General features: G+C 43.2%; 3 protein-coding genes across 5 annotated transcripts in view; 2 read left to right on the top strand and 1 right to left on the bottom strand.

Moving 5' to 3' along the window:
- Positions 1-19,398, top strand: part of LOC134800841 (heparan-alpha-glucosaminide N-acetyltransferase-like) — a 130,536-nt gene that overhangs the window by 98,352 nt on the left and 12,786 nt on the right. The gene's annotated exons all lie outside the window — the stretch shown is intronic.
- Positions 337-10,497, top strand: LOC134800766 (neutral amino acid uniporter 4). 2 transcript variants are annotated; one of them, XM_063773314.1, is made up of 6 exons: positions 337-450; positions 1,675-1,807; positions 2,874-3,030; positions 8,480-8,648; positions 9,171-9,296; positions 9,988-10,497. In XM_063773314.1, the coding sequence occupies exons 2-6, from the start codon at positions 1,686-1,688 to the stop codon at positions 10,485-10,487; spliced, it is 1,074 nt and encodes a 357-aa protein (XP_063629384.1). In that variant the 5' UTR covers positions 337-450; positions 1,675-1,685; the 3' UTR covers positions 10,488-10,497. The 2 variants fall into 2 exon arrangements, with proteins under 2 accessions (XP_063629384.1, XP_063629383.1); XM_063773313.1 differs by lacking the exon at positions 337-450 and adding an exon at positions 495-604.
- Positions 11,969-18,133, bottom strand: LOC134800759 (alanine--glyoxylate aminotransferase-like). 2 transcript variants are annotated; one of them, XM_063773303.1, is made up of 7 exons: positions 17,973-18,133; positions 15,910-16,102; positions 15,230-15,398; positions 14,371-14,526; positions 13,856-13,948; positions 12,358-12,606; positions 11,969-12,128 (listed from the first exon to the last, which is right to left on the bottom strand). In XM_063773303.1, exons 1-7 carry the CDS (start codon positions 18,129-18,131, stop codon positions 11,969-11,971), a joined length of 1,179 nt encoding a protein of 392 aa, XP_063629373.1. In that variant the 5' UTR covers positions 18,132-18,133. The 2 variants fall into 2 exon arrangements, with proteins under 2 accessions (XP_063629373.1, XP_063629374.1); XM_063773304.1 differs by lacking the exon at positions 17,973-18,133 and adding an exon at positions 17,872-17,951.

Below are 19,398 nucleotides of genomic sequence, written 5' to 3'. Positions count from 1 at the left end.
TACAAGATCAAATAATGTAGGTTAAAGTCAGGTCGTTCAGTGACTGATCCAGGCGGTTTTGTAATTGGTCGGTTAACCAATAGATGTTATAACTACCCGAAAATTTACAAATTGTTTGTTTAGGTACTTTTATTGAAATACCTAAAGATACAGACAATAAATATGGGATGGCAATGTTTGCAGGTATCCGTACGCCGCCGTGGCGGAGCTGGCGTTCGGGCAGCACGCCAGGCGGCTGGTGACGTTCCTCATTGACGCCACGGTCTTCAGCGCTGGCGTGCCCAACTTTATAGTCGGTAAGTTATAGCCACTACATATGGGATGGCAATGTTTGCAGGTATCCGTACGCCGCCGTGGCGGAGCTGGCGTTCGGGCAGCACGCCAGGCGGCTGGTGACGTTCCTCATTGACGCCACGGTCTTCAGCGCTGGCGTGCCCAACTTTATAGTCGGTAAGTTATAGCCACTACATATGGGATGGCAATGTTTGCAGGTATCCGTACGCCGCCGTGGCGGAACTGGCGTTCGGACAGCACGCCAGGCGGCTGGTGACGTTCCTCATTGACGCCATGGTCTTCAGCGCTGGCGTGCCCAACTTTATTGTCGGTAAGTTCTAACTGCCAAACTAGTCGGTAGCGACTCTGCCTACGAAGCTGGAGGATCAGGGTTCGAATCATGGTAAGGGCATTTATTTGTGTGTTTATCACATATATTTATTCCTGAGTAATGGATGGATGGATGTTTTATGGATGTTTTCTAGCTATAAGTATTTATATGTGACGTTATCTATGAAAAGGGACCTTATTGTCGATGGCGCTCACGCCATTATTAACGATGCTCCGATATAAATACAATGCCGCGCGACGCTGTGCGGCGTAAGCGCCATCTACAATAAGGTCCCTTTTCATAGATAATGCCCCATATATTACCTACTTATGTATTAAGTATTCTATATATCGTCGTCTAGTACCCTCAATACAAGCCTTATTGAGCTTTCTGTGAGAGTAAATCGATTTATGTAAGTATGTTATTTATTTACCTCATTTTAATGTTTCGGGGGTCCTTGCGAATTGCACCGCCAAGAATTACGTTTGTCTCCTCAAGAGCTTGCTCGACCATCTCCATATGTTGGATGATAGAGCTCAAAGGTAAAGCTTCGAACTATCACGGTTTCATTTAGCCTTCTCTAAAGTCCTACATTCCCTGGCTGGCTAGAGCGTGAGGGCGTTTTCACATTGTCCGATCCGATATCGGATATCGGAAAGAAGTAAAATGTAAGAAATATACTGTGTTTCTCTGTATTTATTTATACATTTAAGAAATCATTACTAAAAAACGATAGACAACACAAAAAGGCGGACTTAATGCCAATCCTGCAGCTGTTTTTGTCATAATAGGCGCCTTCCGACATCCGATATCGGAAAGGCGCTTCCGATAAATTCTGATGCCATGTCGGAGCCCCCCGTCAGCTGTCGGACCGATAATGTTTGTTTGTGTGCGTATGTGTACTATGTGTAGGCATAATGTTTATTGTAGTGTGCGTGGGCGCGCCCCCGCGGCCTGACTACGCGGATGTAGGATCCTACATCCGATATCGGATCGGACAGTGTGAAAACGCTCTGACATTGCCACATTATGGCGGGTATACTATAAAAATAATGGATATTTTCTTCCAGCATCCCAAAGTATGCAGCTCTTCTGGTGGAAGATCACCGGGGGCGAGATCGGCATCTCCTACTGCGTGTGGATGATCATCATAGGGCTCCTGCTCTGCCCAGTCATGTGGCTCGGCTCTCCTAAGGACATGAAGTAAGTGTAATAGTATTGATTGGCAGCGCCATCTCTCTCGCTAACTCGGTATCGCAGTTAGAAGGTCCGAACCATACTGTTCTTCCTTAGGGATGGCCAGGGGGCGCCATAAGCCTTCAGTAAGAAGTGCATATACTTGGAAAAATTTGACCTATGCCGCTGTGGCCCGGTGGCCGAATGGCACAGGCACCTGCCGCGATAGCAGAGGACGCTGGTTCGATTCCAGCCTGGGGCACTGGAGGCCTTAGTCACTTTTTCTTAGTATATGACATTTATTTCAGTTTATGAAGTAAGTGGCCTGAAGAAAGGACGTTGGGCCATTAAAGTCCAAAACTGCCGACCGAGGATGGAAGCCATTGACGTATATCTCAGGACTGGCCTTACGGGCAATAAGAATGGGGCACGAACGGAGCTAGTACAGCGGTGTGACACCGCTACAACGCGATTGGTTGATGAGTTCGCATCACGCGCGCGATTGGCCGTAACTAGTTGCGTTAGACTGCACGATGGCTCGAATTCGTGAGTGACACCGCTGAACATTTTTAGTGCCCTTAAGGCCCGTCCTATGATGGAAGCCCATCGTCTCAACTCCATCGTAATAAAATTAACTCACCGTCCTCAAAATAGTAAATAAGTAAGGTCAGACATACTACATTTAAAACAATGGTTGCCGCTCCTGTGAGCGGAAATAGTTCATCAGTTTCTGTGCTTAATAATAATTGTATTTAGGTATCACATAGTTCCGACGGCTACCTCCGGCCTCCATCAGCAGATCTTCTCCGTGGTACCACTATGTCGCATTATCACCCTACTACATTAAGTATGTGAAGTTTCAGGTCAATCGAATAAAGGATGACTCACGTTAGACCGGGCCGTGTCCAGGCCGGAGCTTCCGGCGCATCGTTTTCTATGGAAAGCATCACGTGATCGCCTGTCATTGTTATAGAAAAGAAAGCGCCGGAAGCTCCGGCCTGGTCTAGCCTAGCTTACAAGCAATTTGATTACATACCGACAACGAGAGGTGAAACTAAATAGAAGCATGTAATAAACGGGCGCCTGTCTGCAGATCGCTAGCTGTCACATCCGTGGGCATCGTGTCGACGGTCGCCCTCTGCGTGTGGACCTGCATCTTGCTGGACAACTCGTCGCCGCCCAGCGCTGGTCTGCTGGACCAGCCCCAGCTCCAAGACCTGGTTGTTGCTTATGGCATCATAGCTTTTCAGGTAGGTACCATGTACCATACCAACCAACAGTCCAGTGCAGCTTATTAACCAATTGCTTCTGGATCCTTAATAGGGGGTATTACTGCAATGTTCTGCCGCCAGAGTGCAGCACGAAGCTAGCTAGTAAACCATAGAGTATAACTTATACATACTGTGCCTTAAACTGTTTTTTGACAAGTTTTCACAGACAACAAAATATGAATTGATCCATCAAGGCGGTTTGTTAACAAGAGTCTACCGGGAAACGCGAACATCGCAATTTAGTTATCTGCCTCTTTATCGCTCGAATATGCAAGAGTGATAGAGAGGTTAGATAACGAAATTTCGATTTTCTTGTTTCGCGGTAGACCCCCAGATTGTGATGGATTGTGGTAGTAGCGCCCCCTACGCAGAGTTTGGCGTAATATTCCCTATTACTACTTATGTAGTGGGTATTAGTGGCCAATAACTAGGTATAGCACTGCCGTGTCACGCCCAACTCCGTTAACTCGAGTTATATTACATGAGTTACGGATTTAGTCTAAATCGTCTTAAAAACCATTAAATATATATCTTCCAAAAGAAAATTTTGAAAATCTTCATTATTTACTGAGAAAAGCATATATGACTAACTCATGTAACTTCATTTTTTTGCCGATGGCGTCAGGCACAACTCAGTTAACTTCCCATACAACCATTTCCAGTCGCCGTTACGACGCGGTGTTGACACATCTTGTGTCGACACCGTCTGTTTCGGTCACAATTCCAGTCGCAGAGTCGTCGCCGTGTCGACACAGTTACCAGAAATGGGGAAGGGTCGACACATGACACAAAGTGACATAAAGTGTGGTCGCCGTGTGCACACATTGTTTCGGGTTTTGCGACTACTTTATGCCAAAATCATTCGTTCATTCGTTCATTTTGTTCCTGTCAAATGGAAACTGTCAGATGGAAAAATACTTAAATAAAAATAAGTGACATTAATACGCCATCTCTAAAACGGATTACAAGACGTAATTATATATTGTTTGCATTTATATTACAATAGGACTTAAATTATTATGGGGAATTAAACTGCTCGAGTGATTTGATAAACTAAGTGTAATATAATCAACGCGCCACCACATTGTTTTAGTTTAGCCGGAAATGAAATTGTTTACTTCTCAGTGCCTGTGTTCATAACTATATTATTTGAAGCATTTTTAGTACTTCGATGCGTATACTATACTTAAATAACAGAAATAACGCTTTACATACTACGAAACTTGTTAATTATGATGTATAAATATGGTTTAAGGCTGAGAAATATTGCAGTCACAAAGTAGTTGCAATGTTTCGACTTTGTGTCGACTCTGTGTTGACACATGACACGCGCTGTCAAAAGTAATAACAAAGTTACTGGTATGTTACTGGATTTGCAAAATGGCTCCTTGTGTTAATTTGTTTTCAGATATTCTCAAAGTGTAAAAATGCCGTGGTCAGAGATGGGCATTAATCGATTAACTGTTTATTCGACTAATTAATGGAATAAAAAAAGTTAATTCTTAAATTTTAATCGCGATTAGTTTAGTCGACCTAACATAGATTGAAATTGAATTAATCTGAATATTAATCGAATAAATTATCGATTAAATCTCGATTGAAAGTTGACAGGGGGCCATTTTTGTACGTAAAAATAATAGAAATGTCTTGCATGCAGATGGTAGCAAAACACTTTGTCATAAAAGTCGAGATGGGTGTCGATATATAGGTTTTAGGGAGTGCCGATTTCGAAAATAATGACCATTTTGGAATCCGAAATGGCGGCCATGCACTGTGTCATAAAAGTCGTCATGGATGTCGTTTTATACGTTTTAGGGGGCCCCAATTTTGAAAATGATAACCATTTTGGAATCCAAAATGGCGGCCATGCACTATGCTATAAAAGTCGTCATGGGTGTCGTTTTATAGGTTTTAGGGGGCGCAGATTTCGAAAATGATAACCATTTTGGATTCCAAGATGGCGGCCATGCACTATGTCATAAAAGTCGTCATGGATGTCGTTTTATAGGTTTTAGGGGGCCCCGATTTAGAAAATGATGACCATTTTGAAATCCAAAACGGCGGCCATGCACTATGTCATAAAAGTCGTCATGGGTGTCGTTTTATAGGTTTTGGGGGGCGCAGATTTAGAAAATGATAACCATTTTGGATTCCAAAATGGCGGCCATGCACTATGTCATAAAAGTCGTCATGGGTGTCGTTTTATAGGTTTTAGGGGGCGCAGATTTCGAAAATGATGACCATTTTGGATTCCAAGATGGCGGCCATGCACTATGTCATAAAAGTCGTCATGTATGTCGTTTTATAGGTATTAGGGGGCCCCGCTTTCGAAAATGATGACCATTTTGGAATCCAAAATGGCGGCCATGCACTATGTCATAAAAGTCGTCATGGGTGTCGTTTTATAGGTTTTGGGGGGCGCAGATTTCGAAAATGATAACATTTTCAATTTAAAAATGGCGGCAATGCACTATGTCATAAAAGTCGTCATGGATATCGTTTTATAGGTTTTAGGGGGCGCAGATTTCTAAAATGATGACTATTTTGGATTCCAAGATGGCGGCCATGCACTATGTCATAAAAGTCGTCATGGATGTCGTTTTATAGGTTTTAGGGGGCGCAGATTTCGAAAATGATGACTATTTTGGATTCCACTTTTATGACAAAATACGTAGCCGCCATCTTGGATTATAAAATGATCATCGTTTTCGAATTCTGCACTCCCTAAAACCTATAAATCGACATCCGTGACGTGACGACGCAAGTTATCTTTATTTTCAGATCTAACAAATTGCTACAGAATACAAAGGACAAAAAAGAAGCGAGGAGGTAATGAAACAAGCAAAAATACAGATGATTCCTCGACGCAATTGGGTGATTCTTAAATTGTGTCCAGATTTTTTTTGTCATAAAAGTTTATATTTTTCACATATTACTCTCACAAGTTCCGTGACATTTCGACCTTGTAATTTTTTAAGTAAATGTTTTTGTTTATCTATGAGGATCTCACTAGAATAGTATAATCAAGGTATGTTTATATTTGATGAATAAAATAGTAACGCAAAAAAAAAAAATATTTGTGTCTTATATTCTTGCCGAAGACTTTTATTTTACCTTTTCCTTCTACACAAGTTTGGCCAAGTAATAAGAATTTAGGGCTCTCAATTTTATTTTGACTTCTACAACAGTAAAGCTACGAGGCCATGTTTGGTATCGTATATCGTTTTCGTATAAATTCGCAGTACCAAATTTAGTTAAGGTATCACATTGACACCATTCCGAAGTAAAAACATATAAACTTATTAAAATACTTTCTTTTAAACTCCTCTTCACGCTTAAACTGCTGAACAGTTTTAATTTAAATTTGGTACACATATATTTTGAGTCCCGAGACAGGATATAATAAGTTATCTCAAAAATCATCCTTTAAAGGTGTGAAATGAGGTGTAGGGGGGAATTCAGAATTGACTTCTTGAAGTTAATACTGTTTAAGTTTAGGTTTGAAGTCATGTTTTTTCATCATTTTTAACTAAATCAAAGATGTAGACCATCCCAAATTTCATATAAATCGGTTCAGCGGTTATTGATTTCCCATACAAATTTCCACGCCACTTTTCAAACACACACCTTTAAAAGATGATTTTGGTTATAAGATCTATCCTATGTCCTGTTCCGGGACGCAAACTATTTCTATACCAAATTTCAACGAAATCGGTTCAGCGGTTAAGCGTCAAGAAGAGTTTCAAAAAAACCGGCCAAGTGCGAGTCGGACTCGCGTATTAAGGGTTCCGTACATTAAGTCCGACTCGCGCTTGACTGCACATTTCTAATAGGTTTTCCTGTCATCTACAGGTAAAGAACTATTTTGTGTATTCAGACGGACATACATACAGACGCACGAGTGATCCTATAAGGGTTCCGTTTTTTCCTTTTGAGGTACGGAACCCTAAAAAGATTTATTTTTATTTTGTGGAATGATGTCAATGTGATATCTTAAATGGATTCAGCACCCCAGATTTATACGAAAACGATACAAAACACGGCCTAGCACCTTCATATATCAAGATAAAATTGAGAGCCCTAAATAAACTTTCAAGAGCGGATATCTCAAAAACTATTCAACATATCGAAAAAAAAGACTGAATAAACTTGTAACAAATTAAATTAACTTTCATTTTGTATAAGTGGCCATGTCGCTGAGATGCATAGTTTCCGAGATATAATCGAAAAACGGGAAAATGGGACCTTCAAAGCCCCCTCTCTCCCCCCCGCTCAAGGGCTACGGCCGGGGACTTTTGATATGTTCACCTCCTAACTTGACAAACCGAGTTACGGAGTCAAAAATTGTGTTCCGAGCATTTCCCTCTACAACTTTTGGAGCATTCGTTGCCTGACCTAAGTAGCTTATTGAATTTCTTTAAAAACTTTTCTGTAAAAGGTTGACGGGTGTTGGGTGTTTATATGGTTTCGGTCGATTATTATCATTTGCATTGCCCATGATGACTTACTAGAATTACGAGCACACGAGACACTAATAGTAAACTGAAATAAATGTCATATACTAAGAAAAAGTGACCAAGGCCCCCAGTGCCCCAGGCTGGAATCGAACCAGCGTCCTCTGCTATCGCGGCAGGTGCCTGAACCTACACCTACACTAATAGTAGTTTGACAAACCTTGGTTTTCAAGTGGTATTTTATATTGACATTTGCTGTCACAAATTTGCTGTCAGATTTAGTCGCAAACCGCACGCAAAGTGCACACAAATGTGTCGACACCTTGTTACGGAAAAGTGTAGACACGGCGACGACACTTTGTTTCGAAACAATTCTAGACACATTGTGTGGACTCTGTTACGACACATCTGACATTTAGTTACCACTTTGTGATTCTGCGACTGGAATGGTTATATGGGTTGAGTTGTATGACTGACACAACCAAAATATCACCATCTTTTCTTAAGTTACTGGAGTTAGGCATGACTGGCCGAGCGCTTGGATTATACGACAACAATATTGGTAAAGTAATATGTGCCACGTCTGATCACGCGTATGTCATGTAACTTGACTTACTTACATGACTTCGTGTGACCACTATAGTATGGAAGAGTTGATCATGCGGAATCATTTAATTCGAATAAAATGAAAACTATTCAATTATGCGAAAAAGAATTAAAGGGCGTAATCTGTGACCATATTTCCTACATGTAGATTAGAAAAAATAAAAAAAAAAACGATGAACCGTCAACGATAACGGCATTTGAATCTTTAAACGTAATTATCTCGAAACTCAACTTTTAAAGTTACATGAGATGCGCGTGACACGGCAGAGCAGTCACCCTATTCCTATATCTTTTTTTTAAGCTATTAGAGAATAGATATTCTTAGATATTTTATTAGATGCTGACTGTACAGCTTGATTATTTTCCAGTTCGACATCCACCCGATGCTGCTGACCATCCAAGTGGACATGAAAGACAGCCGTAAGATCAACCGCGCGGTGCTCTGCGGGTTCGCCTTCACCGGAGCCCTGTTCGCGGTCACGTCCGCGCTCGCCGCGTACCGTTACGGGAGTGCCGTGGAGAGCAACATACTGCAAGGTACGGGAATATTTGGGGGGGTTTTCCACGAAATAATCAGTAGCCGGGGGTATCCGGGTTACAGTTTTTCAAACGTTTTGCTGGTTTCATTATTGATGTACAGAGTGCCGCTTCAGCGTCAGGGTGACTCTACTATTACGTATATATATATAGTACGTATAGGTATATAGGTACATCAATTTCGGACATACATACTTTCGTTTTTATTAGGGTTCCGTACCCAAAGAGTAAAAACGGGACCCTATTACTAAGACTCTGCTGTCCGTCTGTCTGTCTGTCAACAGGCTGTATCTCATGAACCGTGATAGCTATAGGCAGTTGAAATTTTCACAGATGATGTATTTCTGTTGCCGCTATAACAACAAATACTAAAAAGTACGCAACCCTCGGTGGGACCGACTCGCACTTGTCCGGTTTTTTATTTATAGGTAGTTGGTTCCGTAATAACTTTATTTGTACTATTTAATTTAAATGAAGCTAATGAACTGTAATTTGGAATATTTGGATATTGCATTGGTTCAGGGATCCCGCCATCCATAGCCCTGTTCGTGGTCGCGCTGCTAGTGACGCTCCAACTCTGTCTCTCCAGCGCCGTCGGCAACTCCGCGCTCTTCCAGCACGTCGAGGATCTGCTGCACATACCCAGAGGTTGGAACTATACACAATTAGAGCTACTGTCTAACCCTTTTATCGCCAAAAACGTCAAATGAGGCGCACGGCTATAGTCCATTATCAACCTTCGTGCATTCCGACTAGAGATGCGCAAAACGCTTCAGTGAATTGATTCATATCACTCATTTCCCTCAGTGGATCTGTAGACTATATTGTTCACGAGTGAGTAGAAAGAGATGTCAATAAATCAGATACACACAGCCATAAGTGCGACCTAGATGGCGAATCACGCGATACAATCCCGCCATGTTGTCCCGACACCCTACGAATTCTTCCGAACCGCTCCGAAACCTATTCACATCGTTGCACTCGCTCACTCGCTCCTCACGCTCGGCCAGCTCATTCGAATCATGAGTGGGAAAGAACGAGCAAGGAACACTGAGCGACTGAGTTACGAGCGAATTAAATCATCAGTGAGTGGAAGAGTGAGCGTTCAATCAAAAGATATAGTTCATTTAAATCACACACTCGAGAACGACACATGTCTAATTCCGAGTAATTCCGACACGGTTTAAGATGACGCGCCCGATACGCACACGATAGGCTTGGTCAAAGAGCTCATACTCGCAAATCCTGGTCATTAGCATCACTTTCACAACTACATATTTTAAGTTTGCCTCTTCTTGGTTATTGTTTGCCAGACTATAATAAAACGTTGCTTCTTCAGATTTCAGCTGCCAACGCTGTATCCTCCGCTCCAGCATCGTCGCACTGGCCGTTTTCCTCGGCGAGAGCGTGCCGCGCTTCGATGTAGTCATGGGACTAGTTGGATCCACGCTAACCGGCCCGCTAATGTTCATATTCCCACCTCTCTTCTTCTTGAAGCTGTGCCACGCGAAATCTAACCTCAAAGATCTCAAAGAACAAAATGGCGGAATCAAAAATGGCGACGCTTTCCCGCTCATCATCCACAACGCTTTAGAAACTCAGTACAAAACCTTTGTTGAGTCGCATGACGAGTTTTATTCCAAAGTGGAACAGTATCAGATTAAGTGGTACGATATATTTCTGGCTGTGCTAGTAATGTCGATGGGGTTGGTGGCGACAGTGGTCTCGACATATTCGAGCTGGTCGGACGCTGTGAGATCCGCGACGTTTTCGACGCCATGCTTGTATAACGCGACTGCGGCCGCGAGAAGCTTTTTCGAGGCGACTACGAAAATATAAGGAGTGATCTTAGTAAAGGATGACTGACGTTAGACTGGGCCGTGTCCGACCCGGAGCTTACGGCGCATCGTTTTCGATTGAAAGCATCAAGTGATCGCCTGTCATGTTATAGAAAAGTAAGCGCCGGAAGCTCCGGCCCGGACACGGCCCGGTCTACAGTGAGTCGTCCTTAATACAAAAACTTTTGATTTGAGAGTGCTTGGTTTATTACAATTTAAAATGATTTGAATGATTGAAGCTCTTTAGGATATAGCGTACCTTTTAATTAGGTACATACGAATAGGTACCTCTGATTTATTAAGCTTCGCTCTATATACTTTGGTATAGACAACAACAAATAGACGGCTGAAGTGGCCAAATAAATCGAAACACATCCTTTTTTCTAAGGAAACAAACTATATAAGCATACCGCATACCTATCCTCCTAAGGCCCAGACATACAAATGCAAAATGTAAAAATTGCCACAGAAATTTGAACCTACAATGTAGGAAATAGAGTTTATTTTGCATTGTTCAAAAACTGAACGAAACAAAACAAAAGCAACTCTGTCCCAAATGTTCCAATCGAATATGATTTTAATTTAATTGAACTGAATAAGTACCTAATATAGGTATATAAGTAAGTATAAGTACCTATTATAAGTTTATTGTTAAGAACCAGTTCAAAAGAGATTGTTGAGACTATTGTTATTAAAATTTTACACAAATAATTGTATTTCTTTTTCATTTATTTCCTATTGAACTTATATAACAAGTTATTTATTTTTATATTACATTTCTGAAAACTTTTCCTATTTTGGCAACTTCGGTAACTTCTCCTTTACATATACCTAAATATATCATGTGTGTCAAATAAAATAATATGTAAGTATGGAATATAAAACTAAAACTAACTACAATTAAAATAACTAAAACGTGCTAAAACTAAAAATTTAAAATACCTATCAAAATTTGGTGCGCTCGGGAGGGTGCCCAACACGCAGGCAGCGTTCCCGCGCTGGATTGCGATTGAAATTCTCTGCGCGAGAAAGCTGCCCGCGCGGGGGTCGCCCGTTGCCTCCCTCAACCGTTTGCTGAGCGCCTTGTGGAGCATCTGTGCGCCTCTGCCCCACGAATTGTAAGTAAGAATAACGTGCATGAATTATTTATACTGATATGATGGTTGCTTTCTATCGTGTCATGCATCACTCTCGTAAAATTAGATACCGTAAAATGGGGTGAGTAGGGATAACGAGGGCAGTTGGGTTATGAATGGGGTGAGAAGGGGTGGTAGGGGGGTGAGATGGTAATATTTTTTGACCGTATATAAATCGACGTGCCACATATAAAAATAAACTTCTATTTAGGTTTGACTTCGGATTTGTCCCAACTCACCCCATTTTACAGTACGAATATATTTCAGAGAGCTTATTAGATTACGCAGCATTTAAAAGGGTTTTGGTACTAGCTAGAATAAATGAGACTGTTTTGAGGACATGAATTTAATGTGAAGTAATATCAGCTCGCTTGGTTCCCGCCACGTCGGCCATTGCTTCGGCGACTTGGTCGGCCACGGCGGCGCTCGCGTTGACGCCCATCAGCCCGACCCGCACCGCCGCGCCCGCCGTCGGCCCCAGCCCGGGGGTTATCATGATGTTGTGCCTGTCAATATTCATAATATTTTGAACAACACTACAAGAGTGTGAGGTTAGCAGTAAAGAGCACCTACTGTATTGTACTGTACCTAGAGTGACGAATATGAGACCAAGTGTGACAATGGGGGGGAGGGGTCAAAAAACCTAGAAATTAATGGATGACCTCTTAAGAACCAGGAATACTAGACAGTAACCCTAAAAAAAAAGAAAAAAAAATGTAAGTACGTATAACTTACGTGTCCCTCAACTGAGCCACGAACTTATTGTGCCCCAGCCCCTCGGGCAGCAGCACGGTGGTGACCGCCGCCATGCGGTCCTCCGGCCTCCGCACGAGGAACTCGAAACCGTGCGCGCGCAGGCGAGCGTGAAAGCGCGCGGCGACGGCGCCGTGGCGCGCCCACGCGCGGGGCAGCGACTCGCGCGCAAGCTGCGAGAGGCAGGCGCGCAGGGCCCACAGGAGGGGGAAGCTCAGTGTGTGGTGGTAGCTGGTGAAATGAAAACCGGCCAAGGGCGAGTTGGACTCGCGCACGAAGGGTTCCGTACCATTACGCACACAACGGCAAAAAAAGCGTTTGTTGTATGGTAGCCCCTTTTAAATATTTATTTTATTTTGATTTTAGTATTCTTATAGGGCCACATCTGAGACTTGATCCTAGGGGAGACTTGGTCACCTAAATTATAAAACCATAAATAAGAAGTATTTGTCAATAAATGAAAAAAAAAACTGTCCTAAAAGGAACCAATCGCTATAATTCTAATTTTGACAACGTAGTATTAGTAAGTTGGGAATGTAGCCAGCCTTATGGGCACCCTTCCGCAGGGGACAGATCTCTATGGGCCTAAGATAGGTGGGTAAGTTTTGTTTATTTATTTATTTTATCAGGTTTAATTTATTAAGTGTATAATACTTTATTTTAATAATAGTTTATAAGTTTTGTTATTGTGATCTTAAATAAATTCCTACGAGTAGAGTTAGATTTGCTACTTTAGGTCTAGGTATTTTAAATTTAATGTAACTTTATAATTTAGGGGACCAAGTCGCCCCAATCTCCCCTACTGTGTCGGCAAGTCGGCACGTTAGTTTGATTATGTAATATGCTGAGTGAGAATGTGAACAGTTTAATGCGTTTTCCAATGGCTGTTGCGATTGCTATGGGGTGCTTGGGGCGGGGTAGGTACCTACTAGAGTACTATAGGTAGTATAAGATATAAGTTTTCGGTGGACGCCGTAAACAACGTATAGGTACCATCACACTGTATGGGAGTACAGCAAGCAGCACTCCTTCAAAACTTTACGCCCTACGTAGCGTAGGTACAATAATGAGCAGCCGGTGTTGTAATCTAACCCGCGGTTTACATTCGCGTACGAGCCACGAGCCCAGCCGCGAGCCGAGCCACGGGTGTAAGCGGTGTGTTCCTGGCTCGTCTCGCGGCTCGGCTCGCTTGGAGGAGCGGTTTTTTGGGCACGAGTCAAAGGGGCTCGCGCGGGACGCGCGCTTGCGCTTACACTCGCGTTCGGCTTGTCATTCGGTTACAAACCTTATACAGTGCCGTTAGTGTTTAAAATCGATTAGCTCGACGAGCTTACGAGACACGAGACGAGCGACGAGCCGAGCCACGAGGCGAGAGTGTAATCATTAGCTCGACGGGCTTACGCGCTCGGGGCGAGCCACGAGACGAGCCTCGGAACCGAGCCACGAGCCGCGAATGTGAAACGGCCTTAAAAATACTTACAAGAACGTGTCGTCGTAACAGTTCCACTGCTGAGCCAACAGCTTCATGTCGAAGTAAAATGGCGGCTCGTGCTTTCGGTTATTTATTTTTGCCCTGAAAATCGATTAAAATATTTTCTGACAAAATTAAATACGTAACTCCGATAAATATAAAGAACCGTGAAACAGTAGGGGCTCTTCGTGATGTAACTCATTTAATAGCGCTTAGTTTCACCTCAACTAACTACAAGATGGAGCATATGTGTACAGCAAATAATAGAGTACTACCGTACAGAAAGGAAACTTCGTACAAAACCGAAGTTTGACAGCGGTTCAGGGTTGAATCATGCTGGCCCTTTCTAATATATGGCACTTTCGGCTATGTAGGGTTGTCAAAATTCAAGCCATTATCTTATCTGTGGTCGTGCACGCAAAGGGACGTCAAGTTGTGTCAACCCTAATAATTGCTCAATGCTAAGCCGAACGGAGCCGAGTTTGCCCGAGGGGAGGAGTTTCGCACCCCTGGTATTAACTCACTCTGCACGGGAGCTGAAAGCCACAGGGGCTACACCAGCCGGCCCGCTCAGCGCTTTCTGGCACGCGGCGTAGGCGCCGTCCACGCCCCATGAGTCCATCAGGAACGGCTCCGCTCCCAGAGACACCACTGTGTCTACTAGCAACAGAGCTCCGTATCTAAAAAACAGAAAAGCATACAGATAGTCAGCAGTCCTAGCACCCGTGCATACACACATATTTGAATATAATAAGGTACCTACTAGAGATGGGCCGAATATGGACTTTGCCGAATACGAATATTCGGTTCAGATCATACCGAATACGAATATTCGGCCGAATATTCGTTTGGGCTAAAAAACTGGCTAAAACGCTGAAAACAAGTTCATACGGGTCTGCGATCTGCACTCCTCGTGTTTTTGACCTTTCCCCTCTGGACCGGCCGGGAATTTTTAAGAAAAGTAACGGAATCGTCTCATGCCTGACCGCGAAGTGCACCTGCGCCAGCTAGCGGACACCCTTAAAAAATAATATGTTTATTCGGTAAACATTCCGCAGTTCGAACCGAACTATTTGGCCGAATACGAACATTGAAAAACATGCCGAATACTCGGCCCATCTCTAGTACCTACAGTATACATACTCGGACAATCTAACTCCTGCCTGCCAAAAAATAAAGTACCTGACAACGAATTATAGCTGAAGAGAGATGAAAATGGACGATACACAAAACTTACATATTTCAGGAGTTTCACACGCGTGAGTAGTCAAAATTGCTGTCTTTGCAGGCCTCTGAACACAACACTATTAAAGTGGAAGTACCTCCACGGTCCTAACGATTGGGTCCACCGACCCTATTCTGGAATAAATAATACATAATCACCTATGGCAGAGGTCTCCCAGTCCCTCCATGCTCTGCAGCGTGCCGGTGGAGGAGTCGCCATGGGTGATGAACAGGCCGGCGGGGCGGTGCCGCTCCAGGGCCGACTCCAGCTCTTCAAGGGAGAAAGTCGTGAAAGGCTCCGAGGTTCTGATTGTCTCCACTTTGATGCCTGAGCATGAAAATAGATTGAATGATTGCAATTAACTACATGGTGCTTTAGAGGCCGGGTATAGCGAATCGTCACTAAAATCACTGGTGACAATATTCATTCAATTTCAATGAGGAGAAACAATGCTTTTGGCGACTCGCGTTCCTAAGTAATTAAGTCCGACTCACGCTTGACTGCACATTTCTTAATAGGTTTTCCTGTCATCTATATGTTTTAGACCCAGTAGTTTCGGAGATAAAGGAGGGGGGAATAGTCGGACAGACAGACAGACGCACGAGTGATCCTACAAGGGTTCCGTTTTTTTCCTCTTGAGGTACGGAACCCTAAAAAACAATGGATGCCCAGCAATCGGTGCTGATAGCCCGGACCACACGTTTCTCAGGTCAAATTATGAGTACCAATGGGTATTAAGCCCGCGCCTACTAGTTTTTTGTACCGTCGGTGGATAGCGATGCATATCCGTAGCGAGGGGAGTTCCATAGTCCTTCCATGGTACTTGGTACTGACTCACCATATCTCCCGGCCATGTCCTTAGCTCTCTCGTCCCAGATCCCGCGGCTGGGCACGAGCAGCAGCTCCCCCGGCGCGAGCAGGTTGCTGATGACGGTCTCCATGCCCGCGTGCCCGGACCCGCTGACGGCTAACACCAGCTTGCTTCGTGTTTGGAAGGCGTATTGGATGCCGGCGCGGATGTCGGCCATTACCTGAAAATGCAGAGAGAAACACAGTGAGCGCGCAGGCCCGTGACAGTCAGGAATTGGTTCGACGTTAGCGTTTTCACATTGTCCGACTCGATATCGGATAGAACTGGTAGATGTAAAATGTATGCCATCAAAAACATATGTTCAATATTAAGAATAGGTATGCGTCGTTGTTGACTTCGCCGGCAAAAGAATTGAGATGTATATTCGTTACCTTACCAATCGTGAATTAAGTCGGCAATAGCCCATCATCATCATCTTCCTGGCGTTGTCCCGGCATTTTTGCCACGGCTCATGGGAGCCTGGGTCCGCTTGGCAACTAATCCCAAGAATTGACGTAGGCACTAGTTTTTACAAAAGCGACTGATGCCATCTAACCTTCCAACCCAGAGGGTAACTAGGCCTTATTGGGATTAGTCCGGTTTCCTTACGATGTTTTCCTTCACCGAAAAGCGACTGGTAAATATCAAATGATATTTCGTGCATAAGTTCCGAAAAACTCATTGGTACGAGCCGGGGTTTGAACTCGCGACCTCCGGATTGCAAGTCGCACGCTCTTACCGCTAGCCCATCGTTGAAGCCTATTATTGAATTACTTCTCAGATGAAATAGGAAAGTAATTATCCATTTAACAACTATAAAGCCATTATCCCACCCCGAATGGTCATTCTCATTACTTATTACCAGAGTGATTACTTCATTTACACCCCTAAATGACCTAGAAAGCTAAGTCAAGGCAAGTATTTATCTCATTAAGCAATTAGAAGTGTTATATCCTTTTATGAAATTATGAGGAAATCCCAATTAGTGCTGTTTAGGCATTCATTGTAAGAGGTTTGCACGCGAGGGCAGATAACTTATCGGTTTGGTAATAAAATTGGCCACTTATATATACGTTACACCATGAAGATATGCCACCTTTTTCAGTGTTATACTGAGTGATCTTGTTACGTAGGTATCTAGGCGTAGATCATACTGAACAACTTTCCTATGTGGCAGCCACGAATATTTACTACCTACTTACTAATAGTTTGGCGCGATGACCCAAAATGAGTCTTGGCCTCCAACACAAGAACACGCCATTTTACTCGGTCCTGCGCGGATTCACGCCAGTTTTCACTGACGCCGAGCTCCTAGAGATCTGCCTCCACTCGATCCGCCCACCGATACTTAGGACGACCTACGGGACGGCGTCCAGTCGGTCGAACCAAGTATGCTCTCTTTACAGCACAATCTGCGCCCATTCTTTCGAGGTGGCCCAGCCAACGGAGACGATGTCTCACCCATTATATTTGGTTCGGCTACGAGTTCTTCGATTTCGACATTTTTCCGAATCTGCAGCCACGCAAACGCAAAAAAAAATAGTTACCTATCTTATCAATTTCAGCGAATATTGGCACCACAGTAAAACTTGTCATTGTTCAGTGTAACTACATAATATATATTCACCCGAGGCCAGTAAGCAGGCACGTTTAGTACTCGGCGCAGGCTGACGATACAACAGGGGCAGTTAGGGCCTCTGCCACACAGGGCCACACCTCGCTTGGCCCCCGGGCCAATAAACACTCACTTTATAGTTCTCGGCGCAGGCTGGCGATATAACAGGAGCAGCTAGGGCCTCTGCCACACAGGGCCACACCTCGCTTGGCCCCCGGGCCAATAAACACTCACTTTATAGTACTCGGCGCAGGCTGGCGATATAACAAGCGCCGTTAGGGCCTCTGCCACACAGGGCCACACCTCGCTTGGCCCCCTGGCCAATAAACACTCACTTTATAGTACTCGGCGCAGGCTGGCGATATAACAGGCGCCGTTAGGGCCTCTGCCACACAGGGTCACAGGTCGCTTGGCCCCCGGGCTAATAAATACTCACTTTATAGTACTCGGCGCAGGCTGGCGATAAAACAGGAGCCGTTAGGGCCTCTGCCACACAGGGCCACAGGTCGCTTGGCCCCGGGCCACACATCATCGGCTTCAAGAACTGCCTTTCAGAAGTCACGGGCGCTGCGACTGTCAGCTCGTAGGACGCCATTGCTGAAAATCGAATTACAAATAAATAGAACTGAAAAAAAGATATACCTTGATATGTTTAAGTAATATTTGTTTACTTCAGGGATGAGTCACATTTGTTATTATTATTTAAAAATCAGTTTAGGTATCTCAAGAACCGGTTATAGGTAGACGTTAACATTTTGTGTTCATTTTTTAGGGTTCCGTACCCAAAGGGTAGAACGGGACCCTATTACTAAGACTTCGCTGTCCGTCCGTCCGTCCGTCCGTCCGTCCGTCCGTCCGTCCGTCCGTCCGTCTGTCACCAGGCTGTATCTCACGAACCGTGATAGCTAGACAGTTGAAATTTTCACAGATGATGTATTTCTGTTGCCGCTATAACAACAAATACTAAAAACAGAATAAAATAAAGATTTAAATGGGGCTCCCATACAACAAACGTGATTTTTGACCAAAGTTAAGCAACGTCGGGAGTGGTCAGTATTTGGATGGGTGACCGTTTTTTTTTGCTTTTTTTTGTTTTTTTTTTTGCATTATGGTACGGAACCCTTCGTGCGCGAGTCCGACTCGCACTTGCCCGGTTTTTATTTCTATATTTTCTATAGTCTTATGACTGATTGATATCCATCAGTATGCACAGGATTGCAGTGACAGAGTGTGAAAGTGTCACCATAAACGTACCTAATTTTTTTTTGTAAAGTATGATTAGTAGTAATTATAAAAAAATATGCTCGTTTTAATTCTCGGGATAGGTACCTACTTGTACAAGTAACAAATTAAATTCTAGTTTTGAAATAAACAAATATTTAACACTATGTGACATTTCATATTTAACTCTATGTTCTCTTGACAAAGTTTTTCCTGAAAAGTAGAGTGGCTCTTACAAATATTTTCACCATGTAACAAAACTTGCAAATATGCATTTAAGGATATATTTTAGTTGGAGGACAATCTTAAAATTTGTCAAATTACTATGGACTTTATGGAATAATTTATAAGAACCTTAACAACATTTTAATTTTTTTTGTAACTATATAAATATTTTGGTATCGCGGTTTAACGTTTTTATTTTATTCATTCGGTTTGTTTACGTTTTCCTATTTTTGTTATAAGTGTTATAAGATAATTATATTACCTACACGCACTTTCATTTAAACTAAAAGATCAATTTAAAGAAATAAACAAAAAAAACTCGTACCTATAAATAGAGTCAGACCGTGAAAAGTCTGCAGCGATTTTGATAGCCCACGCAGTGCAAAGTGTCATTTTAAACGTATGAAATTATGACG

This window comes from Cydia splendana, chromosome 20, assembly GCF_910591565.1.
Source record: "Cydia splendana chromosome 20, ilCydSple1.2, whole genome shotgun sequence".
In the NCBI taxonomy this organism is placed as follows: Eukaryota; Metazoa; Arthropoda; class Insecta; order Lepidoptera; family Tortricidae; genus Cydia; species Cydia splendana.
The sequence above is the reverse complement of the archived record's forward strand: the minus strand, read 5'-3'. Positions and strand labels throughout refer to the sequence as shown.